The 19034-nt window shown below is 35.8% G+C and overlaps 1 protein-coding gene across 6 annotated transcripts in view; it reads right to left on the bottom strand.

The window, feature by feature from the left end:
* FER (FER tyrosine kinase) overlaps positions 1-19034 on the bottom strand; it is a 315987-nt gene that overhangs the window by 111960 nt on the left and 184993 nt on the right. For all 6 annotated transcript variants that reach the window (XR_013998437.1, XR_013998438.1, XM_081132190.1 and 3 more), the window contains one exon: positions 1738-1794. Coding sequence is in view for 4 of the 6 variants with exons in the window: in XM_081132190.1 (XP_080988316.1) it covers positions 1738-1794 (57 nt within the window). In the remaining 2 variants the exon portion in view is untranslated. The remainder of the gene's footprint in view (positions 1-1737; positions 1795-19034) is intronic.

Here is a 19034-nt window from a genome sequence, read left to right on the forward strand (position 1 = left end):
TCTTATATTACTACCAAATTCCAAAGTCTATAGTGTAGGAACTAAGGCTAATTCTCTTTCACTCATGCATTCTCAAGCAGTATACTGTATTTATTCAGAATAGGTAGTGAAAATATTAAGTGACAAATAATTTTCTACTCAAAAATATTAGCTGAAATTAAGCTATACTGTTATCTTTCAAGTTGCAGCCTTTTATTAAAAATGATTAATGTTTTGAAACTGGCATCATTGAGAAAAATGCTTATTCTTTGAAATACCCTTACTAAGAAAATAGAGGCTAAAACTCCTCCTGATATACTATATTTCACATATTAAAATAAACATAAAAATAGTTGAAATATTTCTGTTTTAACTGAAAATATTTTTTCCTGAGTACTAAAAAAAAAAAAAATCTATCCTCAACATGTTATATTTCAGTAAGTGGTTTAATTTTACAATTTATTATTTAATTATATTTTCATGGAAATTTATTTAATGTCTTTGTAATAACTTTTTGCCCAATCAGTGCTACAGACCCAAAGTAATAAAAAGAAGAACTATTTCCTTAAGAATGACCAGCATGTCACAGAGAAAATAAACACATCAGCTAATGCTTTTAGCTTGAGATGCTTTAGAATTCACTTACTAAATATGTATTTGCAGCAAAAGAAACTGCTAGCCAACAGCAATTTCATGCTTCCATTTGGAAAAGATTTAAAAATACTAATAAGAACCCTGCAAAGTAGCTCAATTCAATAGGGATTTACTTTCTTAAAATACATCACAGCTAAAAAACAGGGGGGGAAAATTGTCAATTCATCAAGTTTACATTTAAAACAAAAAAGTAATGAATAATCATTTTTTACTTAAATTGCTGAGCTTTAAGTCTAGCACTGGTAACTCAGAAATGTATGAGTGATAGTTTTCCCAAAATAGCTAGATTTTTTACACTGTTTTTCACATTGCATTATTAAACTAAATTCAAAATTTCAAGTGGAATCACTAATTAAGTCATTGACAAAGAAGTTAATATTTGCCCATTGGAACCTAATTATAAATAAACAATAAATTTGCAAGTAGTCCATTTGATTATCAACTGTTTGCCATTATTGTTAGACACAGTTTATACTTTCATATGGCCTATGAACTGAAAGAAACTTCCAACTAGGTTAGAAGACAGAGACTTTTATCATATCTATCTGTCCACTCTAACCACGAATAGAGCTAACTACAAAATGAGTATTTATACTGAAATACGTGTCTTGTCCATACAATTTTTAGATAAAATAATGTGTCCAATACTGTTACATACTGTGAGTCTCTACACAATCTTGAAGTCCCAAAGAGCAGCATTCTACATTTTCTGAACTACCATGTATAACAGAAACAAATAGAACAAGACTATATTAGGCATTTATATAAATGTTTATTACCTTATAGTTTCTTTTCAAATCTCAGCTCAATAGTTTTGGCCTTACTATACTATAGTAAAATCATTATGGCTTTTAATGCAGAGGAACACACACAATACTATTTTTAAAAGTTAAAAATCATCCTTAAACATTCCAAAGGTTTTCACACCTCTATTTCAGTGAACATTCCAGTGTTTATAACAGATGTGGTAGTGTGTTCTAGGTTACTGGGGGAAGGTGCCCGGTTGTGTGCTAGAGCATAAGGTGGCTTTGAGGAAATGAAGAAGCTACAGAGTTCACAATCACTATAAAGACCGTCGGTTATTTAGCTCAGTTGATTACTTACCTTGCCCAGTAACTCTCCCAATGTGACATCTTCATGATTGAGAACCCATTTCTTATCCTATGGCAAAGAAAAAGAACAGTTTTTAGCCCAAGTAAGAGTGCATTTCCTGTAAGATGCGCTGGAAGCAGTGGGAAATAGACCTAAGGGGATACTTCATTCAGACCGTTCAGTCTACAGCACACTAAGAAGTTCTAACCTTAGAAGTCTATAAAACAGATTTAAGAAATGTTACTACACAATAGGATTTTAAAATCTACATTACAGCAAACTTCTATCAGAAATCCTAGCTGTCAAAACAATGGCGTCCCTATAACTAGAACATAGCATGCACTTTTCTCTCCCCATAAAGCCAGGCTATGCTATTATTTGTCATTTCAAAAGAGATGTGTCATAAGTACATGAGAGAATTTCATTTTACAATGCAAAATTTCCAAATCTGCCTTGATCAGAGAATTCTTTTTCTACCCAAATCACATTACTAAGAGCTAATTTTTCCACACATGAACTGGCCATGGGTTACAACTGTTTATGACACTGTGCGTAGTCCCATATCTTGCCTAAGTAATTTCCTGTAGTATAATAAACAAAACAAGGGTCCATAAGACCAGTGATGCAAACATGCCATTATAAAGCATCCCATTATCTGATCTCAAGAACTAATTACTACTTAGGAAATAGTTTATCATCTAAAAATCTCAGCTATTAAGCCACATAATACCATAATGTTATAAAGGCATACATTTTTTTTTTTAAAGGAAAAAGAAATGAAGCAAGGGGAAAGGAGGGTGAGAGGAAGAAAGGGAGGGACGGAAAAACAAGGACCCGGGGAAGAGACAGGCAAGGAAAAGAAAATCCTGGAGTGATGTGTTTTACTCAGGATTTGTTTTACATTAACGTTAAAATGTCATATTCCCCAATTACACATGTCGAAATGTAATTATGATCTATAGAATGAGTTGTAACACGTAAACAAACATCTTGAAGTAAAAAGCCACCCTAACTATGGCAACTGAAATGGGATTTCTGTCTGTCCTCTAGTGCACATGCTCAAGGACATGCATTATTTTCTTAGATGTTAATCTACGATATATGATACTTGAGTGTCATGTTTCCAGAAAGCCGATTCATGACAAACTGCAGAGCTACCCTAAAGTTGAAGAATTTCATATATATAAAGTCTCATTTAGGTCTATGAGTAGTATATCTAATATGAAACAGATTCCAAAATGACATTTTCATTGAATTGTAGAACTGGAAGATCAGCAAAGCAACTCTGAGGTTTGAATCACCTTGAGCTAAGAACACATGGGCTTGAGGTAGCTCAGAGAGGGAGATACGGGAATTCTGCCGAAAGCAATCCCCGCCCCCCCTTCAGTAACAACTCCCCCCAACCTACAGCAGCAAGATTGATTCCAGCTTGCTCACTTCCCAGAACTTCAGGCTATTCTCTAACTACATTATATGTAATAGTCCGAGGCCCAATTTAGAAGTCTCTAAATTTATTTATTTATATGGGTAGTTTTAAGTACAATTTTAAAATATGGTTGTCATGGCAACATTTTTCACTCAAGGCTCTAGAATACATCAAGTTTATTTGTATTCTGTTCCTGAAAATCTCGTGGCCTCCATAATTGGATTAGAAAATATTGCAGAGTCCAAACTACCCATTAAAGTAGGAAGAAATTTGTTTAAATTTCAAAGGTAATACCAGTTGTACCTACTTAAAGAAAAGAAGCAATTGGCAATTCTAATTTTAAAGTAGGCTTAACAATGACAAATATTTAATGTAACATATAAATTCAATAGAGGTTTGGTTTATTTTTATTGTTAAAACGATGAGGGGTTTTCAGGGCCCCAGCTCTGGACTGCTATCAGTAGCAACCTTACCACAATCTTGGGCATACATTAACCCTTTGAATACTTGTCTATACTGGGAATACTTATCTTGAGAGCAATCACTTTAGCCCAATCTTGCAGTTGAATGTATTCCTCTAACTCTATTATAATAAAAGCACCAAAGAAATCTGGGTTGGAAAGGACTGCAGAGATCATCTAGGCCAACCTCCTGCCCTGACAGTTGTCATCCACCCATGCACTGATTTAGTCACCCATTCATTCAAAGAGCCTTTAATGAACACTGCTGCTTACAGCAGGTGATAAGTATGACTTCAGGTAACTGAAAAAAATCACTAAAATACCCAATGATGGTGAACAATCTACTTCAGCAACAAAGCCAATTTAATTTTAGTTGTTCTAATTCTTACAAGACTTTTTATTATACAGGATGTGGCAAAAAGAGGTTTACCGTTGTACGAGAAACATAGTTTATTCTTGTATTATTATTTATTAATTACTGTGTTATTCCCCATACGAACACTGTAAACCCACTTTGTCCCACCTTGTATTTCATTTCTATCCATTGGCTCTAGTACTGGGGACACAAAGGACACACCCCCTCAGTCTACTATACAACAGCACATTATATGTGTGAGAACAAAAACCACATCCTCCTGAAGGCGAGGTTTTCTGATGTTAAATGTCTAAAATACCTTCTATCATTTTTCATGTGAAGCAATTTCTAAACATTTTCAAAATATATGGAGAGTGCATTAAATATCTGTGCAGGCATATGGTTAAATTATTACAAATACAATATATTCTGATCAACATAGCTTTCTGAAATGTATGTACATCCCACCCCACCTTCCTGCTTATATGTTATGTTCATAAATAAAGGACACAATGTTATTATAAACGTCAAACTTTTTTCATTACTTAGTAAGATAAACATATTTTACTAATATCTTAGCCCAGTATATTCACTGAATCACTAATTACGACACAGGAAATAGAGTATCTTTTGGTTCCAAAATGTAACACTTTACTTGAAAATTATTAATAGGAAAACAGCAAATTTCTAAAAAGAAAAATGTGGCAGGATATAGATGTTCCCAACTGACTAGGGGAAAAAGTTAACTTTTATTGAACTTTTAAATAATGCGTCTCAGTTTTCTGAAGGAATATTTTATATTTGAGATTTTTTTGTATTAGTTGAAAACTTTGTGATAAATCTCAGTGGTATAAGTAGACAATGCAGGTATTGTAGAGGTAATGTTAACTTGATTTTTTGTTACAATTTAAACAACAGACCTTAAGTAATGAAGACTGTTATTGGCCAAAATTGTGGGTCAAACATAAAATTTACATATGATCATAACACCATAATAACTCAGTAAATAATAAACTAATAGTCTTTCAAATTTTTCAAACATTGCTTCATAATGATAAAAAATAAACCACAGTAAATCTTCATGAAAATAGCTTAACCTAATAATGAACTTTAGGAACTTGGAATTGATAATAAGCAGGAATTGAATAATCATTACTTTAATGATATGTGTTTTAGTGTTGCATTAGAAAGTCAATAAATCACTGCATGACAAGTGGATATAAGAAATGAAGGGTAAAAGTAATTTATCTATAGGTTACTTCTTGTCTTTATATTATAGAGTCACTTGTACTTTTGCAGCATCAAATATTTGTACCAAATTCCTCTGATACTGGAGAGCAAAAAGGTTGCTCAACTGTATAAGTAAATATGACCTAGTACTGGATTTTAATATTTTATGAACTACCCAGTTTTCATACCCTTCAAGAGGGGGTAACTGAAATTCTTTGACTAAAATGACAAGGTAATTGGGGATTCTATTATGATCTAAGATAGTATTAATAAAAATACCAAGGAACAAAGTTTAGAGATGTTTATGAGATAGAATTGGGCACTTTCATTGGAAGATACAGGCTGGAGATAAAGATTTTGGTGGCCACATGAGCTCAAGAAATCACAATGTACCTTCTATGGCACATCTAAGTAAACAATATTTAGCCTCATTGGTTGATTTGTGAGTGAGATTGAGAAGTGGGAGGAATGGAAAAATTGGTCGCATTCCCCCCTGGGGAGCTGGCTAGGGCTACTGAATCTGATTCTAACGACTTTTGGATGTGGAGGTGCTTCTGCCCCTGTCTCAGTCTAGGTCCTCACAGAACCACACCCTGAAATGTCCTGCCAATCTGAGCACAGCACTGACAACATCTGCTGCGATGCCTTTATCACGTATGTATCTGATCTTCCCAAAGACTTAGAAGCCTTAAGGATCCCTTTCTCTAGAACTTCCTGTCCCTCCTGTCCTTACCAAATCCTCCTTCCAGAGTACAATCTGTCTGACATTGCCTCTATCTTTACTCCCCACATATACATAATTGTAAGCAGAGTCCAAACTACTTACTGAATGTAGGAAAATATTTGTTTAAATTTCAAAGGTTAACACCACTTATATCTGTTTTAATAAAGAAAGAAGCAATAGACAAATCTAATTTAACAGTTAGGCAAGCTAAATAATAACTAGATGGCTTAGGAAAGCTAAACAAATATTTAATATAGTTTATGGATATTAACATTTGGGTTTTTATCTTAATTAATATTTAATGTGAGTATTGTTTTTCCTGACCTCATTCTGAACCTCTTATGTAATATTTTGCAGTATACACCTGTGCTTCTTCTACCTCTAGTAATGAGATTTGTGACATAATATGCACCTGGAATTTGACCTTATTATCAAGAGAGGCAGTGTTTCATCTCACAAAGGAAGCAAATTCTACAATGTGCTCTAACGGTAATATTCATATTCATTAACTAATCTTAATATTACTAACATAAAATGGTTTTCAATTTCCCCCCCAAATCCATCAGAATACACTTGATATCTCTATTTCTAAACAGATGATTGAAGTCTTACCATGTGTGAAGTAAAAATAAGAATGCAAATTATGCTAGAAAACCATTTCAATCTCTCATAAAAGAACTTCCAAGGGTATTACTAAAAAAGCAAAAACACTAAATTGTTTAAATAAATACTCAGGACACTTAAAAGATGACTATAAATGAAGTAAAATTTGCCAGATAGTCTCAATTCCATTTTCTTAGGAATGATGTAACTTTATAGTATCTTGAAGCCAAATTTCATATCTGTTAAAAGCAATAAATCTTTATAAAACATATAATTTCAGAAAAAGTGGTAATTATATAAGAAATTATAATTTATACTCAAAATCAGTTGTAAGAAATGAACTCAGCCAGTATTATTTTTCATGTTTTACTCAAAAATTTCTAAGTTGAGAAAAATGAAAGTTTAAATAGAGCAACAGAAATTAGAAGGTCCCTTAACAGTTAACCCAATTTTAGCACCATATTCTAGAGAAGAATTCTATGGAAATTCTACTGGCTAATTCAATCCTCCTTATTTCTCAGAAAAACTTTTGGCTTTCAGGAATTAACTAGTAAATATGGACAAAAGGTAGAAGGAGATGCTGAAACAGGCCAAGAAGCACCAAGAGGGATCCCAGCACAACAAGCAACCATGCTGGCAAGTTTCTTGGTCCCTGTGGGCCTGATACGTCCCTCACCAACTGATAAATACCAAGGTAGCTAGGCCTCACTGGCCAGGGAAACACTGCCACAATAAGCAGCTGGCCTGGGAAGCCTCTTGGTTCCCACAGAACAAAGACTTTCATTTCCTGCCTAGACACAGAGAGCAGGAGGCGCTGACAGAGAGAATCCCACAACAAGCACCCTCCAGGAGGTTCTCTACTCTCTAGAGGAGAGAATTCAGCAAGCAAAAGACCAACAGCCCCTGTGCCTGAGGCTCCTTCTGCCACAGTGAGGCATCTGGCAGTTCAGCCAGAGGAAACTCTTTCCATCCCACTAAAGCACTAAAGGAGAAAGGAGGAACCAGATAAACCAGAAAACCAGAATAATACCACAAAGGCTCTAAAAATTAAGCTGTCACTGAAACCACAGCCCACATAAGTAGGCCTGGAAAAGCATGCTAAACCTAAACAAGGTAACTGCCTGAAAAAATAAAAGATTTAAATAGAACCAAAAGTCTCCTAACAAAACAGACAAAATGTCCAGGGTACAAGAAAAAATCATCCATCATCCCAATGGCCAAGGAATCTCAAGCTGAATGAGAAACACCAGTCAACTGACACCCACACTAAGACAGATCAGATGTTGGAACTGTCTGACAAGGACTTAAAGCAGCCATAAAAATGCTTCCACAATCAAATTCTCTTGAAACAAATGAAAACACAAATTATCTCAGCAATAGAAACAGAAGTTATAAAAAAGAAACAAATGGCCCAGCCAGGCATGGCTCAGCGGTTGAGCACTGACCTAGGATGCAGGAGATCAAAGTTCAATTCCTGGTCAGGGCACATGCCCGGGCTGCAGGCTCGATCCCCAATTACTCTCTCATCATTGATGTTTCTCTCTCTCTCCCTCTCCTTCCTCTCTCTGAAATCAATAAAGATACATTAAAATAATAAAATAAAATAATAAAATAATGAAGAAGAAACAAATGGAAAACATAGAACTGTAAAGTAAAAAACTTATTTTATGAACTCAATAGTAAAGTGAACAGAAGATAGAATCACTGAACTTGAGGACAAATCAACAGAATTTACTCAATTTAAATAACAAACAAAATAGATTCGGAGAAAAAAATTAAACCACCTCAGGGACCTGTGGGATAATAACAAAAGATCCAATGTTTGTACATTCACGGTCTCAGAAGAAGAGAAAGTGATGCTGAAATACTAAAGAAATAATGGCTAAAAACTTCCCAAAATTGGTGAAAGATACTAACATACAAATTCAAGAAGCTGAGAAAACATTACATAGGCTAAACCCAAAAACCCAAGCAAAAACATAGCAAAGTTAATCTGACAATTAAAGACAAAGCGAAGTCTTGAAAGCAGCCGGGGAGAAATGCCACACCTACAGGAGACACCAACTAAACAACAAATTTCTCCTCTGAAACTAGAGTTTAGAGGAAAGTGGCACAATATTTTTCAAGTGTTAAAAGAAGAGTCAACTGCCACTACATCTGGCAAACATATTTTTCAGGCATGAAGGGAAAATAATGACATCCTAAAATGAAGAAAATCTAAAAGAATGTGATCAAAAATAAATCTAAAGTTCTAATATTTTCTTCCTACACCTCAATAATTTTGTGGACCCCAGATACTGTAAAGGGGCTGACCCTGGAGACAGAAGATTAGGATAGGAGAAACATAATAAAAGTGGTTTGTGGGGCTCTTCCACCTTGTTTAACTTTCACAATAACTGTGTGAGGAAAGGGTTAACGGAGCAGGTCTATTTCTTTCTGTTTCTGCTTCTCTTCATAGTAATGATGATGAGTCTTAGTCAAATTGAAAATTAAGCTACTGGAATGTCCAAAAGTTACTGAATAATGTTCGTCCATGCACCTGAAGTGGCGAGAAAGGATGAACACATCAGCACGTTTAAAATAAACATGAAGAGTGATGCTGTGCACCTGATACCTGATTTGGGGCCTTTACCATGGCTGGTCATGTGACAGGTATGTGATCAGCAACCTGTGAGAACTCTGGACTCCAAGACTCAAATATGGTTTCCTGAGAAATGACATATCATGGTTTGTAGATGGAAAGGCATGCCCATGCAATTCCTGCATAAATAGGGCAAGGAAGACTGTTCGACTTCTCCTTTGCTTCACCTGCTATCCTTGCAGGTATCCTATGAGGAATAAATCTAAGTCTTGAGTATAACTTTATATTAAGTTATGTGAGTCTTTCCAGTGAATCAGTGAGCTAGTGGGTGATGGTGGGACCATCAAGACACTCTGAGGGCTTTGAGGTTCTGAGAGAGAGGTTAGTTACTCAGGCAGTAAGTGGCAGAACCAGTGTCTGAACCCACATCTCTCTGACGCTGAAGACTGTGTCCTTTGTAATTATACTGCCTCCCAAAATAGAATAACTTAAAATGATGCATATATGTCTCACAAGTTCAGAGATTGACTGTCATGCAACTGTCAGTATTAATTAACTGAAAGATAATGGGTTGCAACATTCTATTTCAAGTTTCAAGTTCTAGTCCTAAAGAAGACTTCTTACTTCTTATAGTTTATACTTTGTTTTACATAGTTTAGATTTTTTATACTTTGTTTACAGCAAATGATTGCTATGTTCATCAATTATAGATTGCTCTTCATTCACTGGATTTACCAGATTATAATCTAATTTAAAACTTTTGCACAACCCTTTTGGTCAAAATAAAATAACAATAAAGCTTTCAAGTTATAACCAAGTAAAATGGTTTTATATATCTGGCAGAATATAAAGTTTACTTTATGTATAACCTATAATCTAAAAATATGACTCACACTTCAATATCCCGATCACTTATTTCCATGAGATAACACATGATGAATTTTCCCTTTTCCCATAGTAACTATTTACCAAATTTTCTATAAAATTTAAGAAATCATTAAAAAAAAAAGGAATCAACAAAATTAAGCCATTATAATAATATTCTCCACTTTCATGAAAACATTATGTTCTTATAAAACCACGTTTATCCATGAATAGGTACAATAGTGGGCACGAGCTATAAAAATAACAGGAAATAAAACCTAATTACAGCCTTAAAATGTTAAAAGCTAAATCTTCGAATTACTTTGCCTCACAAATACTCTTTTCAATGAAGTGAACAAAATAGCAAATAAGCAGCTTCTCCTTTGTTCACCTGCAGAAGACAACCAGCCACAATCTGCCAGGGCTGCGGGGGGCTAATCATGCTTCTTGGTGGACTGCCACGGGTACAGATGGCCATTGTCCTTTCTGCCCATCAATCCTGCCAAAGCGCTCTGGGATGGCCGCACATTTCCTCCTCAAGTTATCCCTTCAAAGGGCTTTATGGGGTTTAGGGACAGATTTGAAATTAAATCCCAAGCAGATAAGTCAGAGTGATTGGGAGTAAGATGTAAATGACCACTACACTCGGATTCTTAACTCTCCAGGAAGAAAGCCCACCTAAGAAAATACTTCTAACATGGCTGAAAACCATCTATTCTATCCTTATATGTCTCGCCCATATTGGACATTCAAATAAAAAGAGTTCTCTACAGATGAGATATTTTAATGCAACATTTTCACTTAAAATTTTTTACTTTATTATTTCTGCCTTAAACAATTACAGGACAACTCACTAATATGACCTATTTCCATGCAAGGGCCAATGTAATGTAGGTCCAACTTGAGAATTTAGCTACCAGAAATAGTGGAAATATAAGCTTTATCCTAATCATGGTCAAATGGATGGGAGTGATCATCCAGTGTAATAGCCGGAAAAAAAAAGGCAAACATTTAAATACAGACTTTTAAAATTTTTCTTACCACAAAGATTTAACACCTCAAACCTCAAACAGATGAGTTTCTGAGCACATTGACAACATGACATTTCAGTGTCTTTATTTTGAAGCCACAAACCCAACATATAATCCCATGTAGGAATAATTAACAAAATGCCACAATACCAAGCATAAATTGACTGTCAGGGACTATAATTTTTCTACTATTCATACTGAGAAATAATTGCTATCTCTACTTTTCTTTTATACACAGGCTCGAAGTCAGTCTGCTTGATTACCTGCTTAGCACATTTGTTCCATTCAAAACCTCAGCCATACCATATTTTTAGAGTCCAAGGATTAGTCAGAATTTGATCAGCTTTGTAATTAAAATTATTAGGGTTACTTTAGAGTAAAAATCTTTGCTAAGTATGCAAAGTAGTCTGCCTGTCTGGCATTCATTTGAGAAGCTTTTAGTAATTGAATACTTGTTTTAATACTCTATATATTAATTTTAAATAATCCAAGTTATTTTTCCCAAATTGGGTCTTATTTAGGAAAGGCTTACAATATCACCTTAGAAAATATTTCATTACATTTGCAAGTTACAAAAAAGAGGTTTTGTAAGTGTATGGCATATTCTTATCCTGTCTTTGTAGAGAGAATTTTAATTCTTATTTTTAATTCACATCTATTCAATTTCCCTACTTAGATAATGAAATCCTATTTCTATTAGTATACTATTAATTGAAATAAAGGCTGTATAACCCTCTGTACATATACTAATATTTGCCACTCATTTTCATTCATCTCAACTTTAGAATGTCATTTTTCTTGACCAAAACTGTCAGAGCCGACAGTTATACAGGCAAAGGCAAACGTGTAGCTGGTATAAGTGAAAAAGTGCTGCTACAGACCCTTTCTAGGTTCTGGAAACTGAGTGGCCAAAAATAGGGAGCTAAGAAGATACTCAGGTTCCTCTGGTCTATCACATTCCTAGACGCATCTTCTTATTAATCCGTAAATTCCATGTCATAGATTTCTCCCTTTGCTGATGGGATTCAGTTTAACAAACAGAATGTGAAAGGCAAAAGGGTTCATTAAAATGAGAGAAAAATCTAGATTCTGCTCTTAGGAGCTTATTTACCAACAGGAAGAGGAGGAATAAAGGAGGGCTAGGGAGCAGCTTTATCCCTAAAGACCAACAACGATGAGACTCGCAGCCTTTTCCTTTTAGTCTTAGCATCCACCCTTGCTCCTCTCTAACTCCCCCCGCCCCCCCCACACACACTGGCCACTAAGAACATGGGTCGCTATTGAGTGGGTCTGGCTGTCTTGCCTGTGGCTAACTGGAAAGGAGGAGGCCTGTCTGTGAGCTGAAGTGGGTCAGGGCCTTGCTCCTGGGGACCTCTCTCCACTCTGTTGTTTGTGGGGTGGCAGCTTCATAGGAAGAGGTATGCAAGGAGTGACATTTGTCCTTTCCTCAAGGAATATATATATATATACACGGTGGAGTCATTTTGTTGGAACAGTGACGTTATCTCTGCATCCTGACACCAAAAGGCTGCTGAGTGGTACTGTGGACAAGTCCATGGAGTTTATCAGAACCTCCTTCAAGAGCTCCACAAGGAAACTAACCAACCTACGGCACTGCCGCATGCGCCTTCTGTGCTATGTAATGGTTAAGAGCAGGCGGTGGAATCATACTTGGGCTTTAAATATGGCTGTGTAATTTTCATCAACTTTGCCTCTTTGAACCTTAGTTTCCTTATCTGCAAAATGAAGAGAAAAACAGTAGCTACCATATAGAACAGTTCTAAGTATAAATGAGATTTTTATAAAACGCTCTGCACAGTGCCTAACACACAGTAAGTGCTTAACTGAACATGAACCATTCTTCTTACTCAAGATCCCTCAATCCTTTGGGGAGTGGGAGTCCATCTCTTATTCCCATCTACCCCAAACACCTTGTCTTTCCTTGTAAGCAAACCGTGACCCTGCTCATACAGTCATTCACTCATTCAAGTATTTACTGAATATCTATTAAGTGACAGGTATTATCCTAGACATTGGCTAGAAGGTGAGAGAAGCAAAGTCCTTCTTCTAAAGGAGAGAAAACAGTGAAAATAAGTTTGCAAATTATAAAAAAGATACAAAACACAATACTGAGATTGAGAATAAAAGTGGAGGTAATAATTTAGATAGATTGGTATTTAAGCTGAGAATAAAATCAGGCAAAGGGCACGGACAGAATATTCCAGACAGAAGGCATAACTGAAACAAATGCTCTGAGGCACTGGAAGAGTGTGATTTATTCGAGAGAGAGTCCACACTGACCCCCCGAGTTCTAGACTTGGATATATGATTATATGCTTGACATCTCTATTTGTCTAACAGTATTTCAAACTATGTTCACAATAGAACGGTCTTCTGGCCTCCACCAAAAATGTGTCCCTCTCACAGGGTACTCCATTTCAGCAAGTGTAACAACTATCCGTCCAGTTTCTCAAACCAAAAATCTTAAGAGTCATTCTTGAGTCTTTTCTCTCTCTCACTGCCCACATACAATCCATCAGGAAATGGTGGATCTACTTCCAAAAGATAATTTATCTACTTTCTGTCAAACTCTAATCCCACCACTCAAAACCACTTAAAATCCTCCAATAGTGTCACACTGGTCTTAGAATAAAATGCACTCTATTCCATAGCAGGCTAGGGCATAATCTGGTTCTTACAGATCTCTTTCCTTTTCTTCCACCCCCTCCTTTGAAGGACTCTTCATTCTGTATACAGGCTAAGGTTTTGGTTATTGTTGATCTTGAGTCTCTGTACATTTGTACTACAAAGTCACTCTACCTGGAATTTGTTTATCTCTGTAATTTCTTCCATAGGTGACCCATTTCCATGCTCCAGGTATTTGACTCAAATTATATCTCCTCAGGAGAGATACAATTTTATCTGACCATCCTATCTAAAATGGAATTCAAAAGGTAATACTGTATTTCTATATTATGTCATTAACACTTGGGAGCCAAATACTCCATATCTAAATATGGAAAAGTTACATATCGAGTCAACAAACTGTTAAATATAACATGTTCTATCCCATTACTTTGACAAATGTATACTTCCATAACAACCTGGGAAGTATTCATTTCCCAAGATTTCTGTACTTGAACATGGCAATACAGGAAAAGTCTGCTTCAGGCCTCATACCCTAAGCCTACTCTCTTTCCTTCCCACTCATGATTCCATTATATTCCTCAAGAAGCCTTGCATGTATATGCCTGTAGACATCCCATCCTACACATATAAACTTCATCCATCTATCCCATGAACAGCTACCTGTTAGCTACCCTTCAGATGGTCTACCCTTGAGAGGATGGGTAAGGGGTCTGGGCAGGCCATGGACATGGACTCAGGGTTGCTGAGGCAGAGAATCTGAACCCCTAGAGACCTTGAAGGGGCATGTACAAACTACACACGGGCACACATTCTGGATGCTACAAACTCTGGATGCTACTGTAGGTACAGTGCCAAAGAGGAGCCACAGTGAAGTGTAAACTCCTTCTGGGCCTAAGGAAATCATCACTTTGCTTGTTTCCTTTTTAGAAACATCAATTTACAATCATCTTTAAATGTATTTACCTTTCTATATCTCCTCCCTTTAGAAGGTAAGCTGCACATTTATAGGGGCTTTGTCTGTTTTGCAATATATAGTTGGTATTAAATAAGTATTTGTTGGATTATACTTCTTACAGTGACATAAAAAAATACAACAACATTTAGAAAAAAATGCACATATTTTACAAGGTCATGTTTCACAAATACCTACCAAATCAAAGGAAACTATCATTTGCATTTCAATTAATCTTATTTGTATGAGACTTACATTTAGTAAACGTTACCTACTTTATAAGATGAGATATATGTTGTTTATCCTAAAGCGTTAGCAATTTTATAATGTATCAAGAGAAATACTGACAATCTTTCACTATAAACTAAAAGCTAATAGGTAAGAAGAAACTGGCAAAGAGAATATTCTAATATATACTCTATTCAGCATATTAAAAATATCTAAAACATGGCTTCCAGCACATCACAACCTAGTAAATGTTAGAATACTAAAAATGCAAAATAAACCCATTTGTGAGTTAAAATTTTATTAAATTACTTGATAATTATATCACCGTACTAGGCATTCTGTATCAAGTTGTATCTCCTCAGATAAATTTTATCTAACTATAAATGCCTTGTTTTCAAGATTAAAAGAAAGATATAAGAAGATTCCACAGCAGAGAACCTAACATCATGGTCCCTGACATCACTCTTCATCAGGTCAAAGAAAACTTAAAAGGCAATCAGTCAAAATTTAAATTTTACAGTGTTCCTGTACACCTGCTAAAAATCTAAGTTTATTAATTGAAATGGTAATAGGATAGCACTGAGTGCAGCAAAAATAAGTCATTTGTCTCTCTGAATCTAATCATGAGGTAGGTATGAAATATTTTGGCATTTGTGATAACAAATGTGTAAAGTAACTACACTAGAATTATTCTGCTTACAGTGTGAAGCAAAACATTTAAAATAATTTGAATTTAAAGGAGAATAAAGGTAAAATGGTTCCCTAATTCCTGGTTACAGGCATACCAATCACATGATGGTGTTTATGCTTTGAGAGTAATACAAACTTCATTTCATTCACAGTAGTACCAAATCAAACAGTTTCATTTTAACACTTTTTGGTACCAAATCAAGGAAGGAAGAAAATGCCAATTAACTCACCATAATTATACAAGTAAGATAAACAAAAGGAGCTAGTTCGCCTGGCCGGCATGGCTCAGTGGTTGAGCATCGACCTACAAACCAGAAGGTCAAAATTCTATTCCCGGTCGGGGCACATGCCCAGGCTGCAGGCTCATCCCCATCGGGGGCTGCCTATCGATGCCTCGCTCATCATTGGTGTTTCTATCTCTCTCCTCCTCTCCTTTCCTCTCTCAGAAATCAATAAAACATATTAAAAGTTTTTTCTTTAAAAAGGAGCTAATCAGTAAGAAGGCTTTTTGTTGGCAAAGTCGCTGAAAGCCAACTTTAAATTTCTCAGAGTCCTCGCGAGAGGGAGAATTCAATTTCTACTTTTGAACTCCTGGCTGCACAACAAAGTCAGAAAGCAGAGCGAGGAAAAATTATAAACCAAAAACTCACAAGGTGATACAGAGCTGGATAAAACATAATTAATCTTTTCTCACACATCAAGTTCTCTACCCAGGAAAGATTTCCAATAAGCTAAATTTAATAACGCAAAAGCCCCTCCAAGTCATAAAAAAGAAAACTATAATCCAAATGTAGTTATACAACTGATTACTTCCTTCCTTGATCTCAAAAATTAATAATTTGATGGAATATCTCTCTATTATGTAACTAAGAGAAAAGAACGTTGGCTCATTTCTCTTTTAAGATGGCCTATGGAAGATTTACATAAAGAAATTGTTCTCTTATTTCCACAACTGTGGTAGAGAACCAAGATAGGACCAAATTCATACTATATAAAATATGACCACAAAATATTATTACCGATTTTTAAAAGCACAATTTCAAAGGAAACTTATCCTACAAATACTGATCTTCCTCAAGACAAGTTTGGGAATCCACTTTAAAAACTGCTTTGCGAAATTAAGAACATTCCAATGTCAGTCTATTATCAACCTATATAAGTAGATTTAATTTTCACAAAGTCATTCATTAACAGTGCAATGGGATAGATGTGGTGTGGTCAAACTAGGTAAAAAATCATTTGACTGCAAGAAATAAGACCATTATTTGTTAGCTGAAAAGTTACTCTGACGCTAATTCCAAAAGAAATAAATATTAAAATATTTTTAGGAAAATGCAGCATTGTTAGAATTTTTTTCTCCATGATTATCTTGATGATAAGAAGCTATGTCATTATCTATCATCAGTACTTTTTAGATTGGTTTCAGGTGTACAACAGTGATTAGGTATTTATACACCTTATGAAGTGATCACCCTGACAAATCAATTACCCATCTGGCACCATACATACTTATTACAATTCAGGCCTTAAATAGAGGAAAAAAGGACACCTAGAAAAGGGCTTTCTCATATTTGTTCTGATATATCTACTCAGGCAAGTAAAACAAAAGAAAAAAATAAACAAAAGGGACTACATCAAACTAAAAAAGTTTTTGCACAGCAAAGGAAACCATCATCAATGAAATGAAAAGAAAACCCACTGAATGGGAGGATGGATGTATTTGCCAATGATAGATCAAAGGAGTTGATATCCAATGTTTATAAAGAACTGGTACAACTCAACATCCATAAAACAAACAATTCAATTAAAAATGGGCAAAGTATCTGAATAGACACTTCTCCAAAGAGGACATACAGATGGCCAATAGACATATGAAAAGATGCTCAATGTCACTAATCATCAGAGAGATTCAAATTAAAACCACAATGAGACATCACCTCACACCTGTCAGAATAGTATCATCAATAAACCATCAAACAAGTGTTATTGAAGATGTGGAGAAAAGGGAACCCTCGTACACTGTTGGTGGGAATGCAGATTGGTGCAGTCACTGGAAAACAGTGTGGAGTGTCCTCAAAAAATTAAAAATGGAACTGTCTTATAATCCAGAGATTCCACATCTGGGAATACAACTGAACAAACCCAAAACACTCATTCAAAAGAATATATGCACCCCTATCCTACGTTCATTGCAGGATTACAACAGCCGTGATTTGGAAGCAGCCCAAGTGTCCATCAGTAGATGAGTGGATAAAAACACTGTGGTCCATTTACACCATGGAATACTACTCTGCCTAAAAAAAAAAGAAGGAAATCTTACCTTTTGCGACAGGCATGGATGGACTTGGAGAGTATTACACTAAGTGAAATAAGTCAGTCAGAGAAGGACAAATACCATATGATTTCACCTACATGTGGAATCTAATGAACAAATTAAGCTCAGAGGGAGTGGGGGGGATGGGTGCGAGGGGTGGAGGGACTGAGCAAAGAAAAGAAAAAAAGAGAGAGAACTTATGGACATGGACAACTGTATGGTGATTTCGGGGGAGGAGGGAAAGGGGGAGGTGGAAGAGGGCATAAAGGGGATAAATGGTGGTGCAAAAAATAAAATAACAAAACAAAATAGAAACAGGCTCAGACACAGAAAACAGACTGTCAGCTGTCGGAGGGCAGTGGGGCTGGGGAGTTGGGTGGAAAGGGGAAGGGGTTAAGCAAAAAAAACAAAAACACTCATAACCACAGACAGCAGTATGGTGATTACCGAGGGAAAGGGGTGGGGCAAGTAGAAGAAAATAAAGGGCGGGTAAATGCTGATGGAAGGAAACTTGACTTTGGGTGGTGAACACGTGATACAATATACAGGTGATGTCTTATAGAATTGTACACTTGAAACCTACATAACTTTATTAACCAATGTCACCCCAATAAATTCAATAAAAAAGGGGCTTTCTCAGCTCACAGTGTCTTTATTCTCTTTGTCCACTCAGAGTGATCCTTTGACCGAATGTGACCCAGTTCTCCAAGAGGAGTGAAAGAAATGCATATACCCCTTCCACTCAGGGACGCCCAAAGCCACAGATGTAAATAAATCTCCATGTAACATGACATAGTTAAAGGTGGCTTCATTTAAAAGAAAGAAAACCACATTTCTGTTTAAAAATAGTTTTGCTTATGACCCCATTTCATTTTAGATTACCATATTATACTATTTTCTGCTTCTCCTAGGCATGATATGCCAACCCTGTCCTTATGCTTCCCAGTTCTATGTCCATGCTCATAATATCACCCGTCACCTTGTAGTATAATTATCTGTTTACTCTTCAGGCTCCCCTGGCAGACTGGGAGCTCCTTGAAGGCAGATACTTATCTTAGTAGTCATTAGAGCCCCAGGGTTTATCAAGAAGCTATCACAAAAAGGGCATTCAATTAATTTTGGAAAAATGAAGAGATGACTATATGCTTCCTCCAACTATTGTTTAAAAAGCAAAGTTGAGAATTTGCCTCTCTCTCCGACA

Source organism: Miniopterus schreibersii (genome assembly GCF_964146895.1).
Source record: "Miniopterus schreibersii genome assembly, chromosome: 3".
In the NCBI taxonomy this organism is placed as follows: domain Eukaryota; kingdom Metazoa; phylum Chordata; class Mammalia; order Chiroptera; family Miniopteridae; genus Miniopterus; species Miniopterus schreibersii.